General features: G+C 38.3%; 1 protein-coding gene across 1 annotated transcript in view; it reads left to right on the forward strand.

Moving 5' to 3' along the window:
• The window catches only part of LOC105511913, a 242,945-nt gene that overhangs the window by 27,174 nt on the left and 192,572 nt on the right, over nt 1–23,199 (forward strand). The window contains exon 3 of the mRNA XM_011942130.1: nt 10,735–10,842. Within this exon, the coding sequence (XP_011797520.1) occupies nt 10,735–10,842 (108 nt within the window). The remainder of the gene's footprint in view (nt 1–10,734; nt 10,843–23,199) is intronic.

Consider the following 23,199-nt stretch of genomic DNA (forward strand, 5'->3'; position numbering starts at 1 on the left):
CCCTCTCACTACTCCTATTCAACATAGTATTGGAAGTTTTGGCCAGAGCAATCAGGCAAGAAAAAGGAATAAAGGTATTCAAATAGGAAGGGAGGAAGCCAAGCTGTCTCTATTTGCAGACGACATGATCGTATATCTAGAAAATTCCATCATCTCAGCCTCAAACCTTCTTAAGCTATAAGCAACTTCAGCAAAATCTCAGGATACAAAATAAATAAGCAAAACTCACAAGCATTCCTATACACCAATGACAGACAAGCAGAGAGCCAAATCATGAATGAACTCCTGTTCACAATTGCTAGAAATAGAATAAAATACCTAGGAATACAGCTAACAAGGGAAGTGAAGGACCTCTGCAAAGAGAACTAAAAACCACTGCTCAGGGAAATCAGAGAGGGCACAAATGGAAAAACATTCTATGCTCACAGATAGGAAGAATCAATATCATAAAAATGGCCATACTGCCCAAAGTAACTTATCGATTCAATGCTACTCCTATTCAAATACCACTGACATTCTTCACAGAACTAGAAAAAACTACTTTAGAATTCATACGGAACCAAAAAAGAGCCTGTATAGCCAAGACAATTCTAAGAAAACAGAGCAAAGCTGGAGGCATTATGCTACCCAATTTTAAACTATACTACAAGCCTACAGTAACCAAAACAGCATGGTTCTGGTACAAAAACAGACACACAGACCAATGGAACAGAATAGAGAACTCAGAAATAAGACTACGACCATCTGATCTTTGACAAACCTGACAAAAATAAGCAATGAGGAAAGGATTCCCTGTTTAATAAATGGTGCTGGAGAACTGGCTAGCTGTATGCAGAAAATTGAAACTGGATGCCTTCCTTATACCATATACAAAAATTAACTCAAGATGGATTAAAGACTTAAATGTAAAACCCAAAACTATAATATCCCAAAGAGAAAATCTAAGCAATACCATTCAGGACATAGGCTGTGGCAAAGATTTAATGACTAAAATGTCAAAAGCAATTGCAACAAAAATAAAAAATTGACAAATGGGATCTAATTGAACTAAAGAGCTTATGCATACCAAAAGAAACTATCATTAGAGTGAACAGACAACCTACAGAAAGGGAGAAAATTTTTGCAATCTATTCATCTGACAAAGTTTAATATCCAGAATCTACAAGGAACTTAAAGAAATGTAGAAGAAAAAGAAAAACAACCCCATTAAAAAGTGAGCAAAAGACATAAACAGACATTTCCTAAAAGAAGACATTTATGTGGCCAACAAACGTATGGAAAATAGCTCAACATCACTGATCATTAGAGAAATGCAAATCAAAACCACAATGAGATACCATCTCACACCAGTCAGAATGGCAATTATTAAAAAGTCAAGAAAAAACAGATGCTGGCAATGCTATGGAGAAGAAGAAACACTTTTACACTGTTCGTAGGAATGTAAATTAGTTCAACCATTGTGGAAGATAGTGTGGTGATTCCTCAAAGACACAGAACAAGAAATACCATTTGACCCAGCAACCCCATTATTAGGTATATACCCAGAGGAATAGAAATCATTCTGTTATACAGATACATGCATGTATATGTTCATTGCAGCACTATTCACAATAGCAAAGACATGGAATCAACCCAAATGTCCATCAATGATAGAGTGGATAAAGAAAATGTGGTACATATACACCATGGAGTACTACACAATCATAAAAAGGAATGAGATCATGTCATTTGCAGGGATGTGGATGGAGCGGGAAGCCATTATCCTCAGCAAACTAATGCAGGAACAGAAAACCAAACACCACATGTTCTCACTTATAAGTGGAAGCCAAATGATGAGAACACAGGAACACACAATAACACACACTGGGGCCTGTCAGGGTGAGGGTGGTGGGAGGAAGGAGAGCATCAGGGTAAATAGTTAATGCGTGTGGAGCTTAATACCTAGGTGATAGGTTGATTGATGCAGCAAATCATCATGGCACATGTTTACCTGTGCAACAAACCTGCACATTCCACACATGTACCCTGGAACTTAAAATAAAATAATACAATTTTTTAAAAAGAAGGTCAAGGAAGAGAAGAAATGGAGCAGACCAAGTAAAAATTATCCTTTGCTGGCAGGGGAGGATACAAGATTGTGCCCTACCCACTTGCATTTTTGAATTTTTGCTCTTAGTTTATGCATAACGATGTGACTTTTCTAACAAGAAGTAACCACGCTAGGAGGTATATTCACATAAAGCCAAGAGTTTCTGGTCCTTACAGTCAACTCCCAGACTCTCTCCTAGGCTGGGAACTCCCAGAAGCTACATCATAGGACCATAAAATCTACGGCTTGAAGAGAGAATTTTCTTTTTACTTGCTACTGTGGACCAGTCATTATACTAAGTAAGTTTCTGAATTACCCCATGTAATAATCACAGCAAACCCTGGAGTTATCACCGCCTTCATTTTTATAGATGAGGAAGTGGGGGCTCAGAATAATTAAATTACTTACTTAAAGTCACACAAACAATAAGTATAATTACGTCAAGGACCTTGCATCAGTCAGATTCATATTTGAAATCAACAGAACCCATACTAGTTCAGATTCAGGGGTCAAAGAATTTTTGGGAAATATAAGATATGTCAGAGGTTCTTTAGGAGAGCCAGAGTATCAACCTTGGAGGCTACACCCAATTACCTTGCAGATTCTGAGGGCAAACCCGTTACTGCTGCCACCAGACCTATAACCTATCATTTTCCCTGAATCTGAGATATTACTTCTAAGTCTTTTGTCACTGTAGCCCCTGAAAACAGAATGACCCCTTCCACCAAGCCAGATTCCAAGCTGTTTGGCACCTTTTTCATTTCATTCTCAACCACATCGAAGTTTCATGCTGGTGTGTCTGACTTGGTGGAGTCTAAGTCAAATGACTACACCTTGGCTGTGAAGAATGCTTGGGAAGGAGCTCCTGGCTTTTAACTTTGGAAGATAGGGTATACGGGATGGGAAATTCTCCCAAGAGAGAAAGACACTGGACAGTCAAAACAGCTCACCAAATGGCCAGTGCAGAGGTCAAGTTGAATGACGTACAATGGTCTTCTCATTTCACAGATGGGAAAACTAAGGCCCACTGAGTAGCTACAGTTGGCTGTTATATGCTTTCTTCTCCAATATTTTTGACATGCCTCTTAGAAGCATTTTGACTGCAAGACCTTAAAAGAAGTGGAAATTCACAGCAAAATGAGCCTTTCCATCTGTCTTCTGTGCCTTATCATATTGGAATGCACTATGGAAATTGTTGCTAAACTTTTATCTGATATGAAAGGATGCATAACACATTTCTCCTTCAGATCTTGGTAAAGAAGGGAGTCTGCAAATGCCAGTCTGGGAGGAAATGAAAGAGTTTCTTATGAAAAAGGTTTCTATGAAACTTCAAGTTCAATGAAGGATTTCCTTGCTAGGTTTTGGAAATAGCATTGTTGGAATATTGAAGTTCTTATCATTGTAATTGACTTTTTAAATTTTTAAAAATTTCGCCTATTTAGAATCTAAAACTCTTTAGTAGAAAAAAGTTACCTCCATTCTGAACACTGTCAATCATAAAACATTTGCTGTTGATTTTACACAGTATAGCAAAATTTATATAACAAAACTAACTTTGAAAAGCCACAATCAACTTGGGCAATGAAATGTCATCAATTCTGTCACTTTACTCATGAGCTGACGTGAAAGTCCTACAGGCATGTGCATTTCCTGAAACACTAAAATTCAGTTGGAGAATGAAAACATAATTGGTCAACATACCAAAGTACTCAAAATCTAAACTTACACATGATGAGTGAGAAAATAAATAATCCTGTCACACAAAAAAATACCAGTTTTACAAATGGCAAACGATATCCCACTTAACTGAAAATTGTATTTAAAAACAAATATATATATTTTTAATTTTGTTGTTGTTACTGTTGTTGAGACAGGTTATTGCTCTATCATCCAAGCTGGAGTGCAGTGGCATAATCTCGGCTCACTGCAGCCTCCGCCTCCCAGGCTCAAGCAATCCTTCAGCCTCAGCTTCCCAAGTAGCTGGGACTGCAGGCACGCACCACCACCACCTACTAATTATTTTTAATTTTTGCAAAGACGAAGTCTCACTATGTTGCCCAGGCTGATCTTGAACTCCTGGGCTCAAGATACCTGTCCATCTTAGCCTCCCAAAATACAGGGATTGCAGTCTTGAGCCAGCACACCCAGCCTGCAATTTATTTTTGAATAAAAATTAAAGGTGGCTAACATGTGATATTCCCTCTAAACAAGGATTGCTTAATGTGGGCTACATGAATGGCATTGAGAAGGGTGCTTAAACACCCTGAAAGCATATACTAAATTATGTGCACGTGTGCTTATTGTATGTGTGTGTGCAAGCTGTGCACATACTTTTTTTTGATAAGAGAATTCACAGATGTTATCAGGTACTCAAAGGAGTCTGTGTTGCTCATAAATCAAATGATAGAGGGCTATTTTAGGTCACAGAACAGATTCTGTAACATATGTAATATAATATGAACTCGAATTCAGGACTCCTCTAGCCCAGATCCTATTTTGCTATTAACTTTAATTTAAACCATGGAAGATATCCATCTTTTGCAAGGTCCTTTTTCTCCTCTGATGCTGTTTACACAAGGTCTCTAAGAGCCTATAAAGCAATATTACTAGAGATAGGCCTGGAATATTTGAAAACAGATTAGAACTGCCTCTTACCACCTTCTATCAGATTCTAACCAGAATCTTCATCAAGGAGGAAGGAACAAAGCCCTAAAGCATAAAGCAGTATATTATGAGTGAGCATAAAAATGTTAAATTAACCACCAAACTTGTGACATTCTTTTCATTTTTACATAAACCCAATTCCAAGATTTCTGTATTGGAGAGAAATTCTAGGCTGAGACTCCTGGTGAGCATATTAATCACATCTGCTTTGTTACTCCTTATTTCCCCGTTGCCTAGTATAGTGCCTGGCAAATAGTGAGCCTTCAATAAATATTTTTTGAACTTGAATTGAATTGCTTTGAGCTGAACTGGAATAAGAGCTGGCATGTTAAGAGTTTTGGATTAGCCATTATTTAAAGTTATTTATGAAACTATCAAATGTCACGTGGTCATTTCTCTTTAACTTCCATGCCAACAACCTTTTTATAAATTAAAATCTGAGTCAACAATTTCTTTCCAATATCTTTTTCTTTTAGTCTATCAGTGAGGCTATAGAAATGGACAAGTAGTTAAATCTTTCACAGGGTGAAAAGTTGACCTTTAGGAATGTGTTTATTTCTTTAAAAAATAATATCCTGGGACCTTGCTAAGGCAGATAAGTTGATATAGAATATAGATGCATCTTGGACTAGGTCCAGGGTGATTCAGGGACTCTAGATCTGGAAAGACCACCTGATAAAGCACTCAATTCACAATTTACCAGGGATCATTTAGATAGGAAGTCTCTATACTTAGATTTCATAAGCCAGTAAGAATTTTCACACCCAAAATAATTAGGATTAGTTCTCATAGGATTGCCAACTTTTCAATTTTTTTTCAAAACACCAAGACACAATAATTTCCATACACCGCCATCATTTGTTAAGGAAATATCCTCTTAACACCAAAGATAGTAGAATGATTATAATCTCAGAATAAATGACAGTCTTTAAAGAGGAATCAATTTGGCTTCATGAAAAATTCACAATGTTCTCTTTAAAAGTGTGCCTTGTCCTTTTGTTGCTGGCTGGCACAAATGTTATCACAAACCAACACTGATCTATGGTGTGGCATTTGGGAACCACTAATATAATTAAACCCCTTTGGGCTAAGGTTTCTTTGTTTCCTCCTCCCTATCCACTCTCCACCTTTCCCAAGTCATCTTTTCAGGGAACGCTGATCTCTCTGGACATTTATTTGGGTTCTCTTGACCTCTGGCTTGTTGAGTTCAGCCCAAGAAAGACACAGACAGGTGAACAGGGGATGAGAGGAGTTAAGGTCAGGCTATTGACTCCGCTGGCTCGTTTCCCCTCCCTACTTCTCTCCAACCACCACAACTGCCTAGACATAGTTGGCCGTGGTTGTGTTCCTCTCCTCAAGCCTTCTTTCTAGACCTATCAGTTTTGCTCTTCCCCTACCTCTTCAGGTCAAGATAAGGCAAAGGGCACCTGTACTTCCAGGGAATGTCTCACCAACCCTTGTTGGTTCCTTTAATCTTACCCACACCTTCTAAATCGTTCCTTTGTTTAATTCTCCTCAGTTTCTGCATTGGAGTAGCCATCTATTTCCTCCTGGGCTTTATCAATACATTCTTCATTTAAAGACGAAAATGTTGAGATGCAGACAAATGAAACAGCTGGCTCGAAGTCACATGATCACTTAGAATCAAGTCAGATATAGACCATACCTTCCAGACTACAAGCAGAGTGCTCCTTGGGCTATGCTCAATCCAGGCCACCATCCTCCCAGAGCCACGTCCTGCTCAGCCATATTGATGGGCATTTCGACAACTAGTTGTAATTTGTTCACATTTTCAATTTAAATATCTTCTTAGGTGACTATTGAGGCAAACCCAAACACAGAGGAATACTGTTTTCACTGGAATGGATTAGAACCAGGAAAATTGAGTTTTTAAATATTTGCCTGAGTAGAAATGGGCAATTTAGTGTAAGAAACTACTGCAAACGCTAAACACAAAAGAACATGAGAGTGATGAAGTTATCACTGTGATGTGAATTTTGATCATGAAAAGGGAGTGGGGAGAGATGAAATAAATGTGCCCAGGGTGAGGGGATGAAGCATGGGTGGTGGGTGGGGGAGAGGATGATCAACTGGGGAAAGACTTGACTCTGCATGAGAAAATGAGTAGGTTGCAGAAGGGTAAGGAAGAATAGGGTGATGGGTGCCTGTCAAGCAGAAGGAGAGAGGAATGGGCAGCAGTAATGAATAGATATCAAACAGGATATTTGTAAAATGTGTTTATCTGGAAGGAAGTTACTGTACCACTGAGCAGGGGCTGCTGCTAGAACCCTGACATATTAGAAGCTTCAGATTTTAGAGACACTGAATCTCCAAAACCGACCTATGTCAAAATGCTCTTCCACAAAGGTGAAATTTGCCATAATCACACTTTTATTTAAAAACTCTTGCTCTTAAATAAATGTACATGCACATATTTAATACATTAACTCTTCTTAATTACAAACTTGACTGAATTTCCCACTGCCGTTTGATCACTTGCTGTTATGAAAGTGTCCCCATGGGTATTTTCTTTTACTTGGGTTTTAAAATAAGCTAGAGTCTTAATACCAAATTATTCTCTTTAAAGGAATTGGGATAGTGGAATTATTAACATGTATTGAGCACTTCATCTGTCAAAGCACTTATCTGCTTTACCTCATTCAGTTCTTACAACAACCTTACCATCACTCAGCCTCATGACCACATTCTTGTCCTCATCTGCACAGTCTGGCCCCTGACCATGGCAAGCAGAACTTCTCTGTGGCTCTGATCCCTGTCAATGTCCCAGGTCAGATGCATGAAAAGTATTGCTCAAAGAAGTCACTGTTATAGCCTCTCAGCATGAAGGACTGCTCGTTCTGGTACAACCACCTTCATTGACTGCCGAGCCTTTAATCAATCAACAATTATTTATCAGGCTCCTACTTACTGTTCAGCAAAGTCCTGTCTGGCTTCTGCAGACAGGAGCATTTCTAGATATGGCACATGAAGTTGGATCAATCAGAAACCTTGAGCCAGTCCTTAAGGGTCAAAGGATTTGTATAGCTGTCATTTTAGGGCAGAGAAATAAAGCCTTAACAGCAAGGTAGAGGATAATGAGAAGGTACTGGAATAGATTAAGAAATCAAGAAATATAAAATTAGAAAATAATATGTAAATTTTCCTTTAAATTATCAAATGAGAAACCTTTACAACCAGAACGGAGTCTACTCTTACAATGTCATATAAGATTTGTTCAATTAGTAAACTATCAACCTCAACATCCATGCATAATAATGGTCAGGTGTCTTTACTGTAATCAAAGAGTTTATTGAATTTTTAGTGTTATTTAGTATCATCTTAGATTGATCATCTTGGCTACATTAGGTATCTGTATTTAGATAATAACTTTATATTTAGGAAGACAATTTTAAGACAAAAAGTAGAAATTTACAATGGGGATTATTATTAAATTGTTGGAATTTACCATTTGGAAATCCATACACAGGTTCAATTCCCAAACACCTGTATATTGCCTATATTTTCATCATTTTGATGTCATAGATTGTTGATTAATATAATTCACTTGCAACTACTTTAACCACTGAGAATATTCATTTTCATTATTAATGCAAATCACATATGTCCACATGTACCTGGAAGTAAAATAAAATTAATAATGGAAGCCCTATCTTTCTGCCCTTCTGCCATTGTACCTTGCAAAACTGGGACAACGACTCAAAAGTTAGAGTACATCTAACTTTTTTAGTCTTTGAAATCACATATCCACCTCCCAAACCTCTATCTTCATGTATTTACTTATTTTTGAAATTGTTCTTGACTTCATTTTTGTTTGCCTTTGTTCTGTTAATGGAGTTACCTCCTATTTAAAAAGTGCCTGCTTTTGTGTAAGCTTTTTCCCTTAAGAGAGTGGCAGAAGCTGAAAGACAGGTCAGAGAGCAGGGCGTGCTCACTACAGCTGGAGTAGGGGTGTAAAAGACTGACTTTGCATTCTCCATGGTTTGCTCAGGTCTTTCCCTGTCCTAAAACACATGACAATTCCCTAAATTTGTCTGTACAAAAAATCCTATGTTATTTAATAACAGTCCTCAGTTATGCCTGTTTCATTTGGCTTTGACTTATAATGCTTTTGTCTTATGGAAATGTTTGTTGTTCTCGGCTGGGGAAATTTTGGGTGTTTGGAGAAGAAGCCCTGGAGAAATGGATTAGATGATCTTGCTGAGTCTACTCACACAAATTTTAAAAAGTTCCTCTTGAGATCAAACATTCAAGAAAATTTTCCCTGGAAATAGAAGTCTAGATCAGGGATTCCCAATCTTTTAAAAATAGTTTGGCCTCATGACAATTCCCCATTTCTGCATATAATGTCTTACAGCACGTATTCATCTCTAAGTGTAAATGCACAAGAATTTTGTTTAAAGACCTTTTTCTTGAGAATTTTTGAACCCATTTTTGAGATTACTGGAACCCTCAGGGATCCGAGGACAATTGGTTCACTTCCTAGTATCACCATTCCAGCCTAAGATGTTCCTCCCCTAAAGGCAAACTTTTGAGGGTGAGTATGCCCCTGTAGTGGCAGAACCTGACTGTGGAGCCAGGCTGTTGGTGAAGTAGAAATATTTTTTTGCCTCTCATCCCATAGAATTCTGTTTATATCAGAGGCCAGTGGCAGAGACTCAAGGTTCGATGTATAGTATGGACAAGTACAGAAACTGAATGAATGCTGTATTTTTATGCCTGGTTCCATTTACCACCAGATGGCTCTATTGTATCGTCAGGAAATGCACACATGTAAAATCGGTGGTCTCATAAGCCACAGGGAAAAAAATAAAACAGAAGTTAGACCTTTAAGATATGTAGGAATGCAGTTCATTCTTTATGGGGTTAATTGGAAGCAGCTGCAGCAGGAGTATTCGCAAGAAAACAGGATGCACCCAGAGAAACTATAGGAAGGTAATCATCCTAGCATGTACAAGGTTTTCCAACTTTTTGTATTACTTTGTAATTATTAAGTATTACAATAGCAAAAGAGTAGCAAGGAAGTGCTCTAGTCTCACAAGGGCCTGTACCTGGTGTTTTCATACCAATTTTGTGTACTCTTCAGCTTGTAGCTGAGAAAAAGTAACTTTAGAAACATTTTGAGTCTGGGCGCAGTGGCTCACACCTGTAATCCCAGCACTTTGGGAGGTGGAGGTGGGCAGATCATGAGGTCAGGAGTTTAAGACTAGCCTGGCCAACATGGTGAAACCACGTCTCTACTAAAAATATAAAAATTAGCTGGACGTGGTGGCGCATGCCTGTAATCTTCAGAGGCTGAGACAGGAGAATCGCTGGAACCCAGGAGGTGGAGGTTGCAGTGAGCCAAGATCGTGCCCTTGCACTCGGCCTGGGCAACAGGAGTGAAACTCTGCCTGGAAAAAGAAAAAGAAAAAGAAAAAGAAAAAGAAAAAGAAAAAATTTGAGAGGCAGAGTCTACACATCTGCTAATTTGAGTCGTATTAGCCAGGCTCTGGGGAAGAATGATATGATTCTAAAACATGTGGTATCTTTGCTTTAATGACATGTGTTGAGAAGGTAAAGATGAGAGGAAACAGGGTTTCTCTGAGCTCAGTTGACTCCGTTCCTACTGTTAGGTGAATGTTAAAAACATAGGCATTCTAGGTGACATCTTCCATCAGGAATGTGAAATTTTAAATCTAACCTTTTGAAGTAAGAATAAAAGTTTCAAAGTAATCCAATTCCAATGACAGTTATTTAATCTAACTTTCTAAAGTTGTTCATTGTCATCATTTATTTTTTACTCTTTTTACATTCTATGTTTTAAACAAAACTATTGTTAAAACATTTTGCCGTTTCATTTTCTTGTTAAGAAAAGGGGAGGATTTGTGTGAGTTTATCAAGCCTATCATTAGTCCATAAGATTGTTTGAGATGCGCTCAAACTATCCGTGTCAAAAAGTAATAATTGATTTTTTTTTAAAGAAAGTGTACCTGGATGCTGGAGAGATGGCGTTTACCTTGGCCCAACTTAAGTCATGGAAGCTTTGTCTGAAAGAAGCAGAGGAAAAGGCTAAAGCTTTATCTGAACAGGTAACACCTGTTATGGGAACTAGAAACAAACGTTCCTCAGTGTGCAGCATGGCAAGTGTAAATGTAAACACATGTTTTAACCTCTGCCTCTACTGATACACACACACACACACACACAGATTGTAGTTATGCACACACACACACGCACACAGCATTCCATTCATTTTAGACATAACAGTGCCTACTTTAGTCTGTATGGAACTTTTCAGTCTTTAAAACTTTTTTCATCTTTATATTTTATTTGACTTTCATTCACCACAGGCCATGAGTTAGGCAAACCTTTAACTAAGTGGTTTTCCTGAATAAGCAAAGCATATTTGCATTATAAATAGATAAGCTCAAAGATAAAATAAAGCCTATTGGAGTCATGCAGAAGTAATTTTCTTTTATTTTTAGGAAACTTTACTTAGAAGAGAGTTTTTCAAATATTGACATCCCTCTTGGGTGTTTGAAACTTACAGAAGCAAAGCAGCAGATGATAAGTGGAGCCTGGTCTGCACCAGGTGGCCTGGACACCTTATAGTGCTTTGCATGTACAGCAGGTCCATGATTTCAGAGGCAGTAAACCAGCTTTACTAGTATCAGTAAAGCTCAGACCAGGGCTGGAACATTTCCCAATAAGATTATACTTTGCAAATAGTGCAACTATTGTTGCCTTTCCCCCCGTCAGAGAGGCTTGGCCCCAGAAGACAAACTGCTTGGAGCGTGGGTCCCCCAGTGCTCTCTTTTGGTGACAGTCAGTGAAGGGAAAAGGATGGAGGAGGCCCTGCAATGTTAGAAATGTTCATTAATTTCTCCTGGATTGATATATTTAGATAAAAATATATTTTAGATACTTTGGAAAAAAAGAATTTTAAGGTACTTTTAATAAAGGCAGTCTCTCTGTACAGTAAAATCTAATTGCATCAGAATTCTAGCGGAAACTAAGGAGGAAAGGTGCCTTGTGTTATGAGAAAAAGTATAATTAATATATAATTTAGTGATACACACACAAATGCCCTTCATTTCTTTTTCAGCTTACCAAAAAAGGTGCATCCCTTACTTTGGCATGTATTTATTGTTTACTGACTAAATGCGATTGATGCAAGGGGTCATAGGGGAGTTGTGTCAGCTGATAAAAATGTGCTGCCCTTTTGGAAAATTTTCCATCTCAGCCTCAAGCCATAGCTCTAGTCTGCCAACTGTTTTTTTTTTTTTTCTAAAACAAACAGAAACAAGCCTCGAACTGTAGCAAAATTAAGAATTACCAAGAATATAATGATAAACATGAGGTACCATTTCAAAGCAAAACAAACAAACAAACAAAACAACAACGACAACAAAAAAAAACTAAGAATTTCAGAGTCTCCAAATCGGGAAGGATTTTTCAATGGATAACTAAAAAAGGGCACCCCTGCTGGGATTAGGTTACACTAAGAAGGTATATGGGATTTTTTTTGGTAATCAAATGGCTTTTAATGATTTCTCGTTTGAATCAGTAAGATTCAATTCACTCATAAAAGTACCCATTCCTGCACTTTGGGAAGCCAAGGTGGGTCGATCATGAGGTCAGGAGATCGAGACCATCCTGGCTAACATTGTGAAACCCCGTTTCTACTAAAAATACAAAAAAATTAGCAGGGCATGGTGGTGGGTGCTGAGGCAGGAGAATGGCATAAACCCAGGAGGCAGAACTTCCAGTGAGCTGAGATCGCGCCACTGCACTCCAGCCTGGGCAACAGAGTGAGACTCCGTCTCAAAGAAAAAAAAAATACCCATTTCTTTGGTTCTTAATGAAATATTTTTATTTTATCCAATGCAGATGTAACCACTCAGTGGGCTCACCTTGCCCACTGCCTAGACAGAATTGATTTATCAAGACAAGGGAATTACAATGGAGAAAGAGTAAATCACGGAGTCACAGAGCTGGCTGTGCAGGAGACCGGGGTTTTATTATTACTCAAATCAGTCTCCCTGAACATTCAGGGATCAGAGCTTTTAAAGATAATTTGACCAGGGAGGCACCCGGGAAATGGGGAGTGCTGGTTGGTCAGGTTGGAGATGGAATCATAGTGGGTGGAAGTTAGGTTTTCTTAATGTCTTCTGTTCTTAGGTGTGATGGCAGAACTGGTTGGGCTGGGTGGTGTCAGCTGATCCATCAAGTGCAGGGTCTGCAAAATATCTGAAGCACTGATCTTAAACTTTACAATAGTGATGTTATCCCCAGGAGCAATTTGGGGAGGTTCAGACTCTTGAAGTCACAGGCTGCATGACTCCTCAATTGTGATTTCTAATTTTGTAGCTAATTTGGTAGTTCTGCAAGGGCAGATTGGACCTCAGGCAAGAGCAGGGTTCTTTCTGGGAAAGGGCTGTTATCAATTTTGTTTCAGCGTCAAACCATGAACTGAATTCCTTCCCACAGATAGTTTGGCCTATGACCAGGAATGAACAAGGATAGCTTAAGGGTTAAAAGCAAGATAGAGTCAGTTAGGTCTTACTTCTTTCACTGTCATAATTTCCTCGGTTATAATTTACAAAGGTGCTTTCACAGATAGCTCCTAATATTTAAGATTCTTAGCTGGATGATCTCTTTGTATAACACCAAACAATTAGATGTATTTATTTTTTCAGTAATATAGCAGATTAAATATATAAAATGGAAATTGGATTTCACAACCTTTTTGTACCTACCATAAGTAAGATGCTGGTTAGGTGTTTTGCAGGAAACACATATAAGTCAGAGCTTCTCTACCCAAGTAGCTCACAGACAATAGAAAAATTGGAAGATACGAAGAATGAAAATAGGTGTTTAGATGACTCCAAGATAAACTGCACAATAGCATTAAGTTACAGGATCTGTATGTGTTAATTGTACTAAAGTATTGTTCTTGAAGTTGCCAAATTTGCATAACCAAGTGAGTTTAATTGGAAGTTGGCCATGGTTTGAGGAAAGGGAGAGTATGATATGTAAAGCACATTGCAGGCATTTTTGATATTACATTTTTAATTAACTTGAGCATTTTATGAGATTTGGCTGTCTTCATTGTTACTGTTGAGAGGGGTCAATCAACACAGTTGTCACAGGATTTAATCCTAAAATTTTTGCTTTCTCCAGTGTTTGAGTTTAGTCTTTTCCTTGAAAAGATAAAAACTTTAAGAACAGTCCTCTGTCCCCTATTTTAAAATTTAAGTCGACATTAAAAACATGGATGAGAGGATAGGGAAAGGGAAGAACCTGATATTTCCTAAGAAAGTTCTTGAGAATATTTCAGAATGGAACACCTGTCTCAAACAATCAAACATTTGTCCACTGGGTGCCACTGTCTTCCTTACCAGGTCGTGCCACTAAGGGATTACAGAAAGATTGCCTTTAGTGTTAAAGACAATGATTACACACACACGCATACACACACTCTCAATCCGTGTGTGTGTGTGTGTGTGTGTGTGTGTTGAAGGAATATTTTTGCCTGCTATACATGTTAAGGCTTCTTCTAAATGTCATTAATTTAGGATTTGTCACAAGGATGTTGGGAATGCTACCTTGCCTTTACTGGTAACCCAAATTGTGGGCTGCCCCAGTGGAGTAGAATGAGGTGAGGAGTGTGGAAGAAACAAGAAGAACCAAGATTTGTGCTGGAAGGAAGCAGTGGAAGCTTGCAATATTATCAGACAATGGATCCTGCCTTTGAGAAAATGGTTAATCTCACTGTTATTCAAGATCTTATCTCTTAGCTTTGCCTCTGAGAACATAGAATTAACTCAGAATGGAAAGTATAGGTGCCAAGGGTTGTTACCTACATTAATCATCTGTTGATCCTGGGCCTCGATTTATGCAAACTGGACATTTCTAAGGACTCCTTCAGCAAGGTCCAATGTTACAAAGAAAAAAATAGAAATAGGCAACAAACAAGAAGGTTGTGGCCACTTCCTCTGATGAGGTCACACAGTCAATAGAATTCTTTGTTGGGCTTCACTTTAGCTTACAACTGTTCTTTATTGCTCTGCAGTCAAGTCACTAATGTCAAAATAAAAGAAACATGAAATTAGAATAATTTGCAATTAAGACTTATCATCTGGGTTAGTCAAGACTTTGAGAAATAACTGACTGCAGCAATTCAGCCAAAGTAGAGTGAGAAAGTGTCATTAGGCCCCAACTTCTAACCTGGATTATAATGATAAATCACTCAACATATTACCAAGTCTTGCTTAAGAAAATACTTTATTATATTTCCCATAGGTTAAGATCAGGTGGGAGGAAAACTAAATGCCTGGATGTTGGGTAATAGATAAAGAAAAAGGGTGAATAACAAAGGGAGAAAAGCTGTTAGGAATGTGAAAGAAAGACGAGAAGTAAAGGGTTTCTAGAGAAGCCCATAAAAAAAAATATTTTCATGTGTGCTGGCTTCTATCACCAGTGAATATAGGAGGACAATGAAAAGGACTCTGGTGGACTGCTGTTTATAACCATACACAAGCAAATAGACCATACAGCTTTTGTGCTGAGACAAAAGAAAGTGTCAAGAAAACCCATACTTTTGCAATGAAGCCTGAATCCAGATGCACGCCAATGTAGAGTTTATGAGGCAACATTCCCTTTGGCAGCAGTGTTAGCCCAGAGTCTCTCTCATTTATCAGTGGCTTCTGGTTCCCAGCTCCAGGTAGCAGATCAGGGAGAGCCCAGGCTTTGTTCCTGTCCCACTATTTGCTAGCTTTATGGCCTTGGGCAATTCATTTTGTCTCCCCAGCTACAGTTGTCTTATCTAGGAGGGTGTGAACATGTTAGTTTCATAGAGCTGTCATGAGGATTAAATGGGATAGGTATTGGTCCTTCTGTCCCTTTGTAGGTATTATGGCTGAATGTTTCTGTCCCCCCATCAAAAAGAACAAATTCATATGTTGAAACCTAATCCTCAATATGATAGTATGTGATGGTGGGATCTTTGGTAGATGATAAGTTCTTGAGACCACTGACTCAGGAATGGGACTAGTGTCCTTATAAAAGAGGCTCAAGGGAACTCCCTCTCCCCTTCCACCATGTGAAGACAGAGTAAGAAGCTGCCATCTGTGAACCAGGAAACAGACCTTCATAAGACACCAGATCTGTTGGTACCTTGATCTTGGACTGCTCAGCCTCTAGAATTTTAAGAAAGAAAGAAATTCGCATTGTTTATAAGCTAGCCAGTTCATGGTATTTTGTTATAGCAGCCCAAATGAACTAAGACAATAGGTTCTCAAAAATATCTGTTTATTTTCACTCCTACCAGTGGTCATTAACAGAACCGTGTAGTTCTCTTTATGCCTTGAGCCACATAAATTAACGAGTCCCAACCTACCACAAAAATCTTTCTCTCACACATACACACACACACTGCCCCCCTACCCAAGCTCCCTTTGTCCTAACTTGGCTGGCTTTTCTACTATCCAGTTTCTCTTCTACTCTTTCTCATCTCTTCATCTGGTAAAGGGATTTTAGTTCTTTAACCTTGTCTTTCCTTTCTGCTTCATCTCTTGGAACTTTTGTCTGTTTCTGCCAGTTATCTGATTTTGTACAGACTGGGAGCTGTTTTCCTTGGCAAGCTGGGCAGGGAGGGTATCAGGAGGTGAATCCAGTAAGAACTATGTAGTCAGAAATCATTTCAAATATCTTCTGGGTACCATACCTAGCAAAATATAGTCACATATGAGAAGACTTTTTAAAGTTCATGGAAAAATGGAATTAAACAACAAAAATAAAAAATACAAATTTTATTTTTCAACATGAGCTTCATCAAGTTCAAGATACTTTTGAAGTGATGATACCAGCCCTTTAGTCCACTTTGAAGAACTGAGGGTCCTGGGGGTTTAACCATCTAAATACAGTGTTTTTTTACATCATTAACTAAAGAGAAATGAGTGCCCTTTAAAGGTTTTTTTAAGACTAGGAAACAAAAATAAGGCAGAAGCAGCCAAATCAGTACTGTAAGGAAGATGCCTAATGATTTCCTGTGGAAACTCTTGCAAAGTTGCCCTTTTTGATGAGAGGAATGAGCAGAAGCATTGTCATGGTGGAGAAGGACTCTCCTGAAGCCTTCCTGGGTGTTTTTCTTCTAAAGTTTGGCTAACTTTCACAAAACACTGTCATAATAAGCAGATGCTATCATTCTTTGTCCCTGCAGAAAGTCAACAAGTAGAACGCTTTGAGAATTTTAAAAAACCTTTGCTCTTGACCAGACTTTTGCTTTGACTGGACCACTTCCCCTTCTTGGTAGCCGTTGCTTTGATTGTGCTTTGTCTTCAGGATTGTACTGGTACAGCCATGTTCCATCTCCTATTACAATTCTTTGAAGAAATGCTTCAGGATCTTGATCCCACTTGTTTAAATTTCCATTGAAAGATCAACTTTTGTCTGCAGCTGATCTTGGCACAACAGTTTTGGCACCCATTCCCATCAAGTAGAAAGTTTGCTCAAGTTTAATTTTTCAGTCAGAATGGTGTATGCCGAACCAATTGAGATAGCTATGGTGTTGGCTCTTGTTTCTCTTATTAATTTTGGTCCTCTCCAATTAGGACATAAATGAGATACATTTTTCCTCAAAAATTGATGTAAATGGTCTGCTGCCACAAGCTGCTTCTTCAACATGGTCTCATTACTTTTTAAAGCAAATTATCTACAAATAAACTGCTGATTTCTTTGGGGCATTGTGTATATAAACTTTTTGTAAAGCATCAATTATTTCACCATTCTTTCACCCAAGCTTCACATAAATTTGATGTTTGTTCTTGCTTCTATTTTAGCATTCATGTTCCTCTGATAGAGGCTCTTTTCAAACTGTTTTCTTCTTCTTAGTACCTCAAACTAGATCCTGTTCACATGTGTTACAAGTTAGTATGAGTTTATTTTGGTGTAAACTATTTTTGAAATCCATGCACAATTTTTTCAAAATATGCACTTCTATGATATCTCTGAAGAACCTTCATATTAACTATGCCATAAAAACTTCCTAGAAAGAAGATTTCATGATTTGATGCAGGGGATAGGAGGTGGAAAATTGGGTGGGAAACTTGACTATTTTTCCTATCATTGCTTCTCCCAGGTAGGGATGAGGCATACAGCAAGGAGTCCCTTTTTGGTCTTTTACCCCTTTTCCTTCCATTAAGAGAGGTTTATTGCACTCAAAATGGAAATAAATTTCAATGGAGAAAAACGTGGTAGTTTTATTTCCCAACTTTTGGATAAAGCATGTGTGATATTTTTCTGATTGTTAGTAATAGCTCATGTGTGAGTTGGGCATTTTTTCCCCTGACCTGATGAGAGAGACATTTATTAAGGCCTATTAAGGCCCAAAATAAAACTAGGAACAGAGCATTCTTGTATCCTCACTCTATGGCTAACCTGAACAGTTAAGTTATATGCAAAGAAAATTCCTTTCTCTTTATTTTTTTCCTCTGGGATGTCTCTGCCTTAGGTTCTTTCTCATCTTAAAGAATAATAGAACCAATAATGGAGACATAAAAGGAGGTGGAAGAGGGTGTCTAATCTTGCATCCTGCAGAAATACATGCCTAGGACCAGATCCCTGGGGCAATGCATTATAAATGATAGAGAGTGAAAGAACTAACATTTATTAAGCATGTACAGTTTTCCACGTGTTATGTTGAGGTTTATAAACATTTCATTTTGGCTACACAATAACCCAATTTGCTATTGAGGACAGTGAGAATAAAAAACATTGTCATTTGCTAAATGTCATATAGTCAATAAATTGTGATATGGATTGGTTGTGTCCCCACCCAAATCTCACTTTGAATTGTAATAATCTCCATGGGTCAAGGGCAGGGCCAGGTTGAGATAATTGAATCATAGGAACATTTTTCCCCATACTGTTCTCCTGGTATTGAATAAGTTTCACAAGATCTAATGGTTTTATTAGTGGGAATTCCCCTGCATAAGCTCTCTTGCCTGCTGCCATGGAAGACGTGCCTTTGCTTCTCCTTTGCCTTCAGCCCTGATTGTGAGTCCTTTCCAGCCACGTGGAACTGTGAGTCCGTGAAACCTGTTTCCTTTATAAATTACCCAGTCTTGAGTATGACTTTTTTAGCAACATGAGAACAGACTCATAAAAATCATTAATCTAGAATTAGAACCAAAGTATTTTTAAAATTCAAAGCCCCTATTCTTAACATGTGGTCGTAGATGAAAGACACTTAACAGACATTTCTTACACAGCAACATCGAACAAGAAGAATTTGCCTAGGTTTTCAAACTGGCACCTCAAGAGCCTATTGAACAGATTGCTGGGCCTTATCTCTAGAGTTTATGATTCATAGATCTGAGGTAAGTTTCAAAATTTTGCGTTTATAACAAGTTCCCATCTAGCTTCAGTACCAGATGCTAACCCAGACCTTCAGGCCGAGTTTCTTTTTCGCCCTTGTCCTGTGTTCTCCAGCTGCATGGCTAACATGGTGAAACCCCGTCTCTACTAAAAAGTACAAAAAATTAGCCGGGCGTGGTGGCGGGCACCTGTAGTCCCAGCTACTTGGGAGGCTGAGACAGGAAAATGGTGCGAACCTGGGAGGCGGAGCTTGCAGTGAGTGGAGATAGTGCCAAGTACTCCAGCCTGGGCAACAGAGTGAGATTCCATCTCAAAAAAAAAGAAAGAAAGAAAGAAAAGAAAAAAAGAAAAGATGTAGGAAGAATGACAAAATAATATTGCTCCAAGAGTCTCATGTTATAGTTCACAGAGATAATCTCAGCAAGACAGAAGACCAAGTCTCAAATTAGCAGAAGATGGCAAGAGCTGAACTCTAAGATACCTCTCCTTGTTGGAGTCATATGATGAGACTTCTGGAATGTAAGAGGTGGGGATAAATTACCTATAATCTGCATTTGAAGAAAGAAAATATTATGTGTATGTTGTCAGAATGAAAAAGAAAGTTAAAGGAAATTCAAGAGGGGGCAAAAATGCAAAAGAAGCATTCCATTCTGAAAAAGACTTGTATCTATTCTGACTTGCTCCCCAACATCCTGCTCCCCTTCAGACCCATTCTGGCTTATTGCAAGAACCTAATTTGGGGCATTTGTGGCTTTACACACTGTTCAAACTCAAGATCAAGCCAAGTTTAGTTTGTCTCTGTTTTTTTTTGTTTGTTTTTGTTGGCCAGCACTCATTTGTTCATATAATAAGTGTTTATTGAGGATTCACTATATGCCAGGTACTATATCTAGAAGTGGGAATACAGCAGTATACAAGATTAATAAGATCCCTGACTCATGGAGCTGACATTCTACTGGAGGACACAAACAGAAAACAAATAAACATTGAAAATACATAGCGCTTCAGACGGTATTGAGCACTTTGCTGGGCCGCGCTAAAGGGTATCTGTGGGACTACACTTGACCTTAAATCTCATTGGGAAGTCTGGTTCCTGAGAATAACGTTGTGAGCCCTTGTCCTTGAGAAGCTGGTGACTGTAGATCTGTGTGTATGTGTATGTGCATGTGTATGTGTGTTATTCCTGTTGTTTTTGATATTAAACAATAAAAGGTAAGGCTAAATTATTGCTCTAGGTTAGATCAAGGTTCTTGGGACTCAGGTTTTCTCTTCAAGATGGCATTTTCAAAGAAATGGGAGGATTTTAACAGTTTACTTTCTCTTGAGAGTTTTAACCATTTTGCTAATATTTATCCTAAATTCTTCAGATATATTTATGTGTATTGTTATAAAGCTTGGACTAGAAATGAACAACGCCCCACAAAAAAAATCTAATATGCTATGTTTAACTCTAATCAGCAAGAAATTATGAATCATTTTATGCCTAAGGCCCTAACAAAACTCCCATTATTTCTCTCTTAATACATCTTAGTGTCCGGTCTATCTTTTGTTTATGTTTAGGAGTAGAAGGAACAAAGATACCAGCAAATTTTTAGATACTGAATTTGTGTATTGAGTAGCTAAAAGTAATCTGATGCATACTGAGATTGTCCAAAAAATGTTCTGTTTTTTTTTCATTGTTTATATGCAACAGTGGATCTTTTGATGTCAAGTTTATTTGAAATAAACAATGTGCCCTTGGTAGGAGTATTCATTTCTGCAAATGCTCAGAAATTATGCTTGACATGCCAATCTGAAATCATGAGTTTTGTGAATGAGTTTTTGTTTTCGGAACTATTTTGAAGTGCACTTTAATGCCACAAAATCACAAGCAGTCTGTTTGACCTGGAATGGGTTCCTTATCAACATGAAACCTAGTTATCAGGAACTTCATTAAACAATTTGGCTAGCCAGAGCTCTGATTGATTTTACAGCAGAGAAGTTTCCTCCATATTAAAAAACAAAATCCAACAACTTCTCATTTAAGCAGATGTTCATCTTCATCTTGTTACTGGGTTGTTGGTATAAATTGGTAGCCTCAGAGAATGCAAGGAAAAAAATTAGAAGCTGGTGAAGAGATGGTGTTGTTTTGAATAGGGTCAAACACAATGACAAATCGGTTTCTGTAGTGTATTGTTGCAGGCGGGATGTGTGGATTGTTGGCCTGTTATGTAACTAAAGACTTCCTTTTGCTTGTAAATGTCAAGATCAAACAGAGGTCAGTTTTAAATAGCTGACCGGTGCTAATAAATGTGACTTTCTCCTCTTGGAAAAAGCAAAAACCTCATGCCTTAAGAGTCATGGCTCTGCTGCTAGGAGGAGGTGTCTTTGTATATGGGCTTAACTTGTACTTTGTTCATGAGATTTTCTTTGACGAACTTTCCCTTTGCTTATTGTCTACAAATAAATTATTAAGTTAGGTATATGCTTTTGTTCAATTATTCATTCAATAAATATTTATTGAGTTTATACTATGAGCTAGATATTCTGTTTGGTACTCCTGTGAATTTTAGCTCATGTATTTCTCCAAACAGTCCTGGAAAACTGTATATGCCATTTTGCAAATGATGAAAGATCTTTGGTGTGCTTGCTGCCCTCCTGTCTGCTCCTTCTACACACTCTCCTTGGTGATCTGACTTTAGGGTACACAATCTGCTGAAAAGCCTTAAGTCCTCACTATTAGTCCAGGTCTTCCCTGACTCCAGACCTAATTATGTGTACTGAACAGCTCCACCAACGTTCTCACAGACAACTCAAGCTCTCAGTCTCCACAATTCAACTGACCAGCTTCTTGCCCCAAACCTGTTCCTTCTCCCACATTCCCTAGGCCAGTTATCAGTGCCACCAGCCACCCTGTGCTGCTTTCATTCTTTCCTCATGCCTCATATGCAATCAATTGCTGAGTACTATGGGTGATGACTCCCAAATCACTCTTGAGTCCATCTTTTTTCCTCTATCTCCACTATCATCATTTTTGTCCAGGCCACCTTCTGCAATGCCTCTCCTGACTTTACCGTCATTATGGCCCTTGTTTAATGACTCCTCAACACTACACCGGAATGAAGGTTCTGTAACAAAGATCTCATATCTCTCAACTTTAAATCTTAAATTAGCCTGATTTCACTGTCAGGGTCAAATCTATCCTCTAACAGATCTTACAATACCATTTACGATCCACCCACCTACTTGTTTCTCCAGCTTTACCTTGCACCACTCCCTGTATACCACGATGACACCACTTTCAGTTCTTTGAAGGTATTATATTCTCTCTCACCTTTCTAATCTAGAAAAAATGAAGGCCTCATTTCTTAGAGTCAAATTTTCATTAATACACCTCTTCCTAGAATTTCTGCCTAGAATTTCTCTGCTAACTTTCTCCATTTACTCTTTTATTATTATTTTTATTATATTTTAGGTTCTAGGATACATGTGCACAACGTGCAGGTTTGTTACATATGTATACATATGCCATGTTGGTGTGCTGCACCCATTAACTCATCATTTACATTAGGTATATCTCCTATTGCTATTCCTTCCCCCTCCCCCCTCCCCACATAGGCCCCAGTGTGTGATGTCCCCCTTCCTGTGTCCAAGTGATCTCCTTGTTCAATTCCCACCTATGAGTGAGAACATGCAGTGTTTGGTTTTCTGTTGTTGCAGTAGTTTGCTGAGAATGATGGTTTCCAGTTTCATCCATGTCCCTACAAAGGACACAAACTCATCATTTTTTATGGCTACATAGTATTCCATGGTGTATATGTGCCACATTTCCTTAATTCAGTCTGTCACTGATGGACATTTGGGTTGATTCCAAGTCTTTGCAATTGTGAATAGTGCCGCAATAAACATATGTGTGCATGTGTCCTTATAGTAGCATGATTTATAATCCTTCGGGTATATACCCAGTAGTGGGATGACTGGGTCAAATGGTATTTCTAGTTATAGATCCTTGAGGAATTGCCATACTGTTTTCCACAATGGTTGAACTAGTTTACAATCCCACCAACAGTGTAAAAGTGTTCCTATTT

This window comes from Colobus angolensis, unplaced genomic scaffold (assembly GCF_000951035.1).
Source record: "Colobus angolensis palliatus isolate OR3802 unplaced genomic scaffold, Cang.pa_1.0 Scaffold206, whole genome shotgun sequence".
Classification (NCBI taxonomy): Eukaryota; Metazoa; Chordata; class Mammalia; order Primates; family Cercopithecidae; genus Colobus; species Colobus angolensis.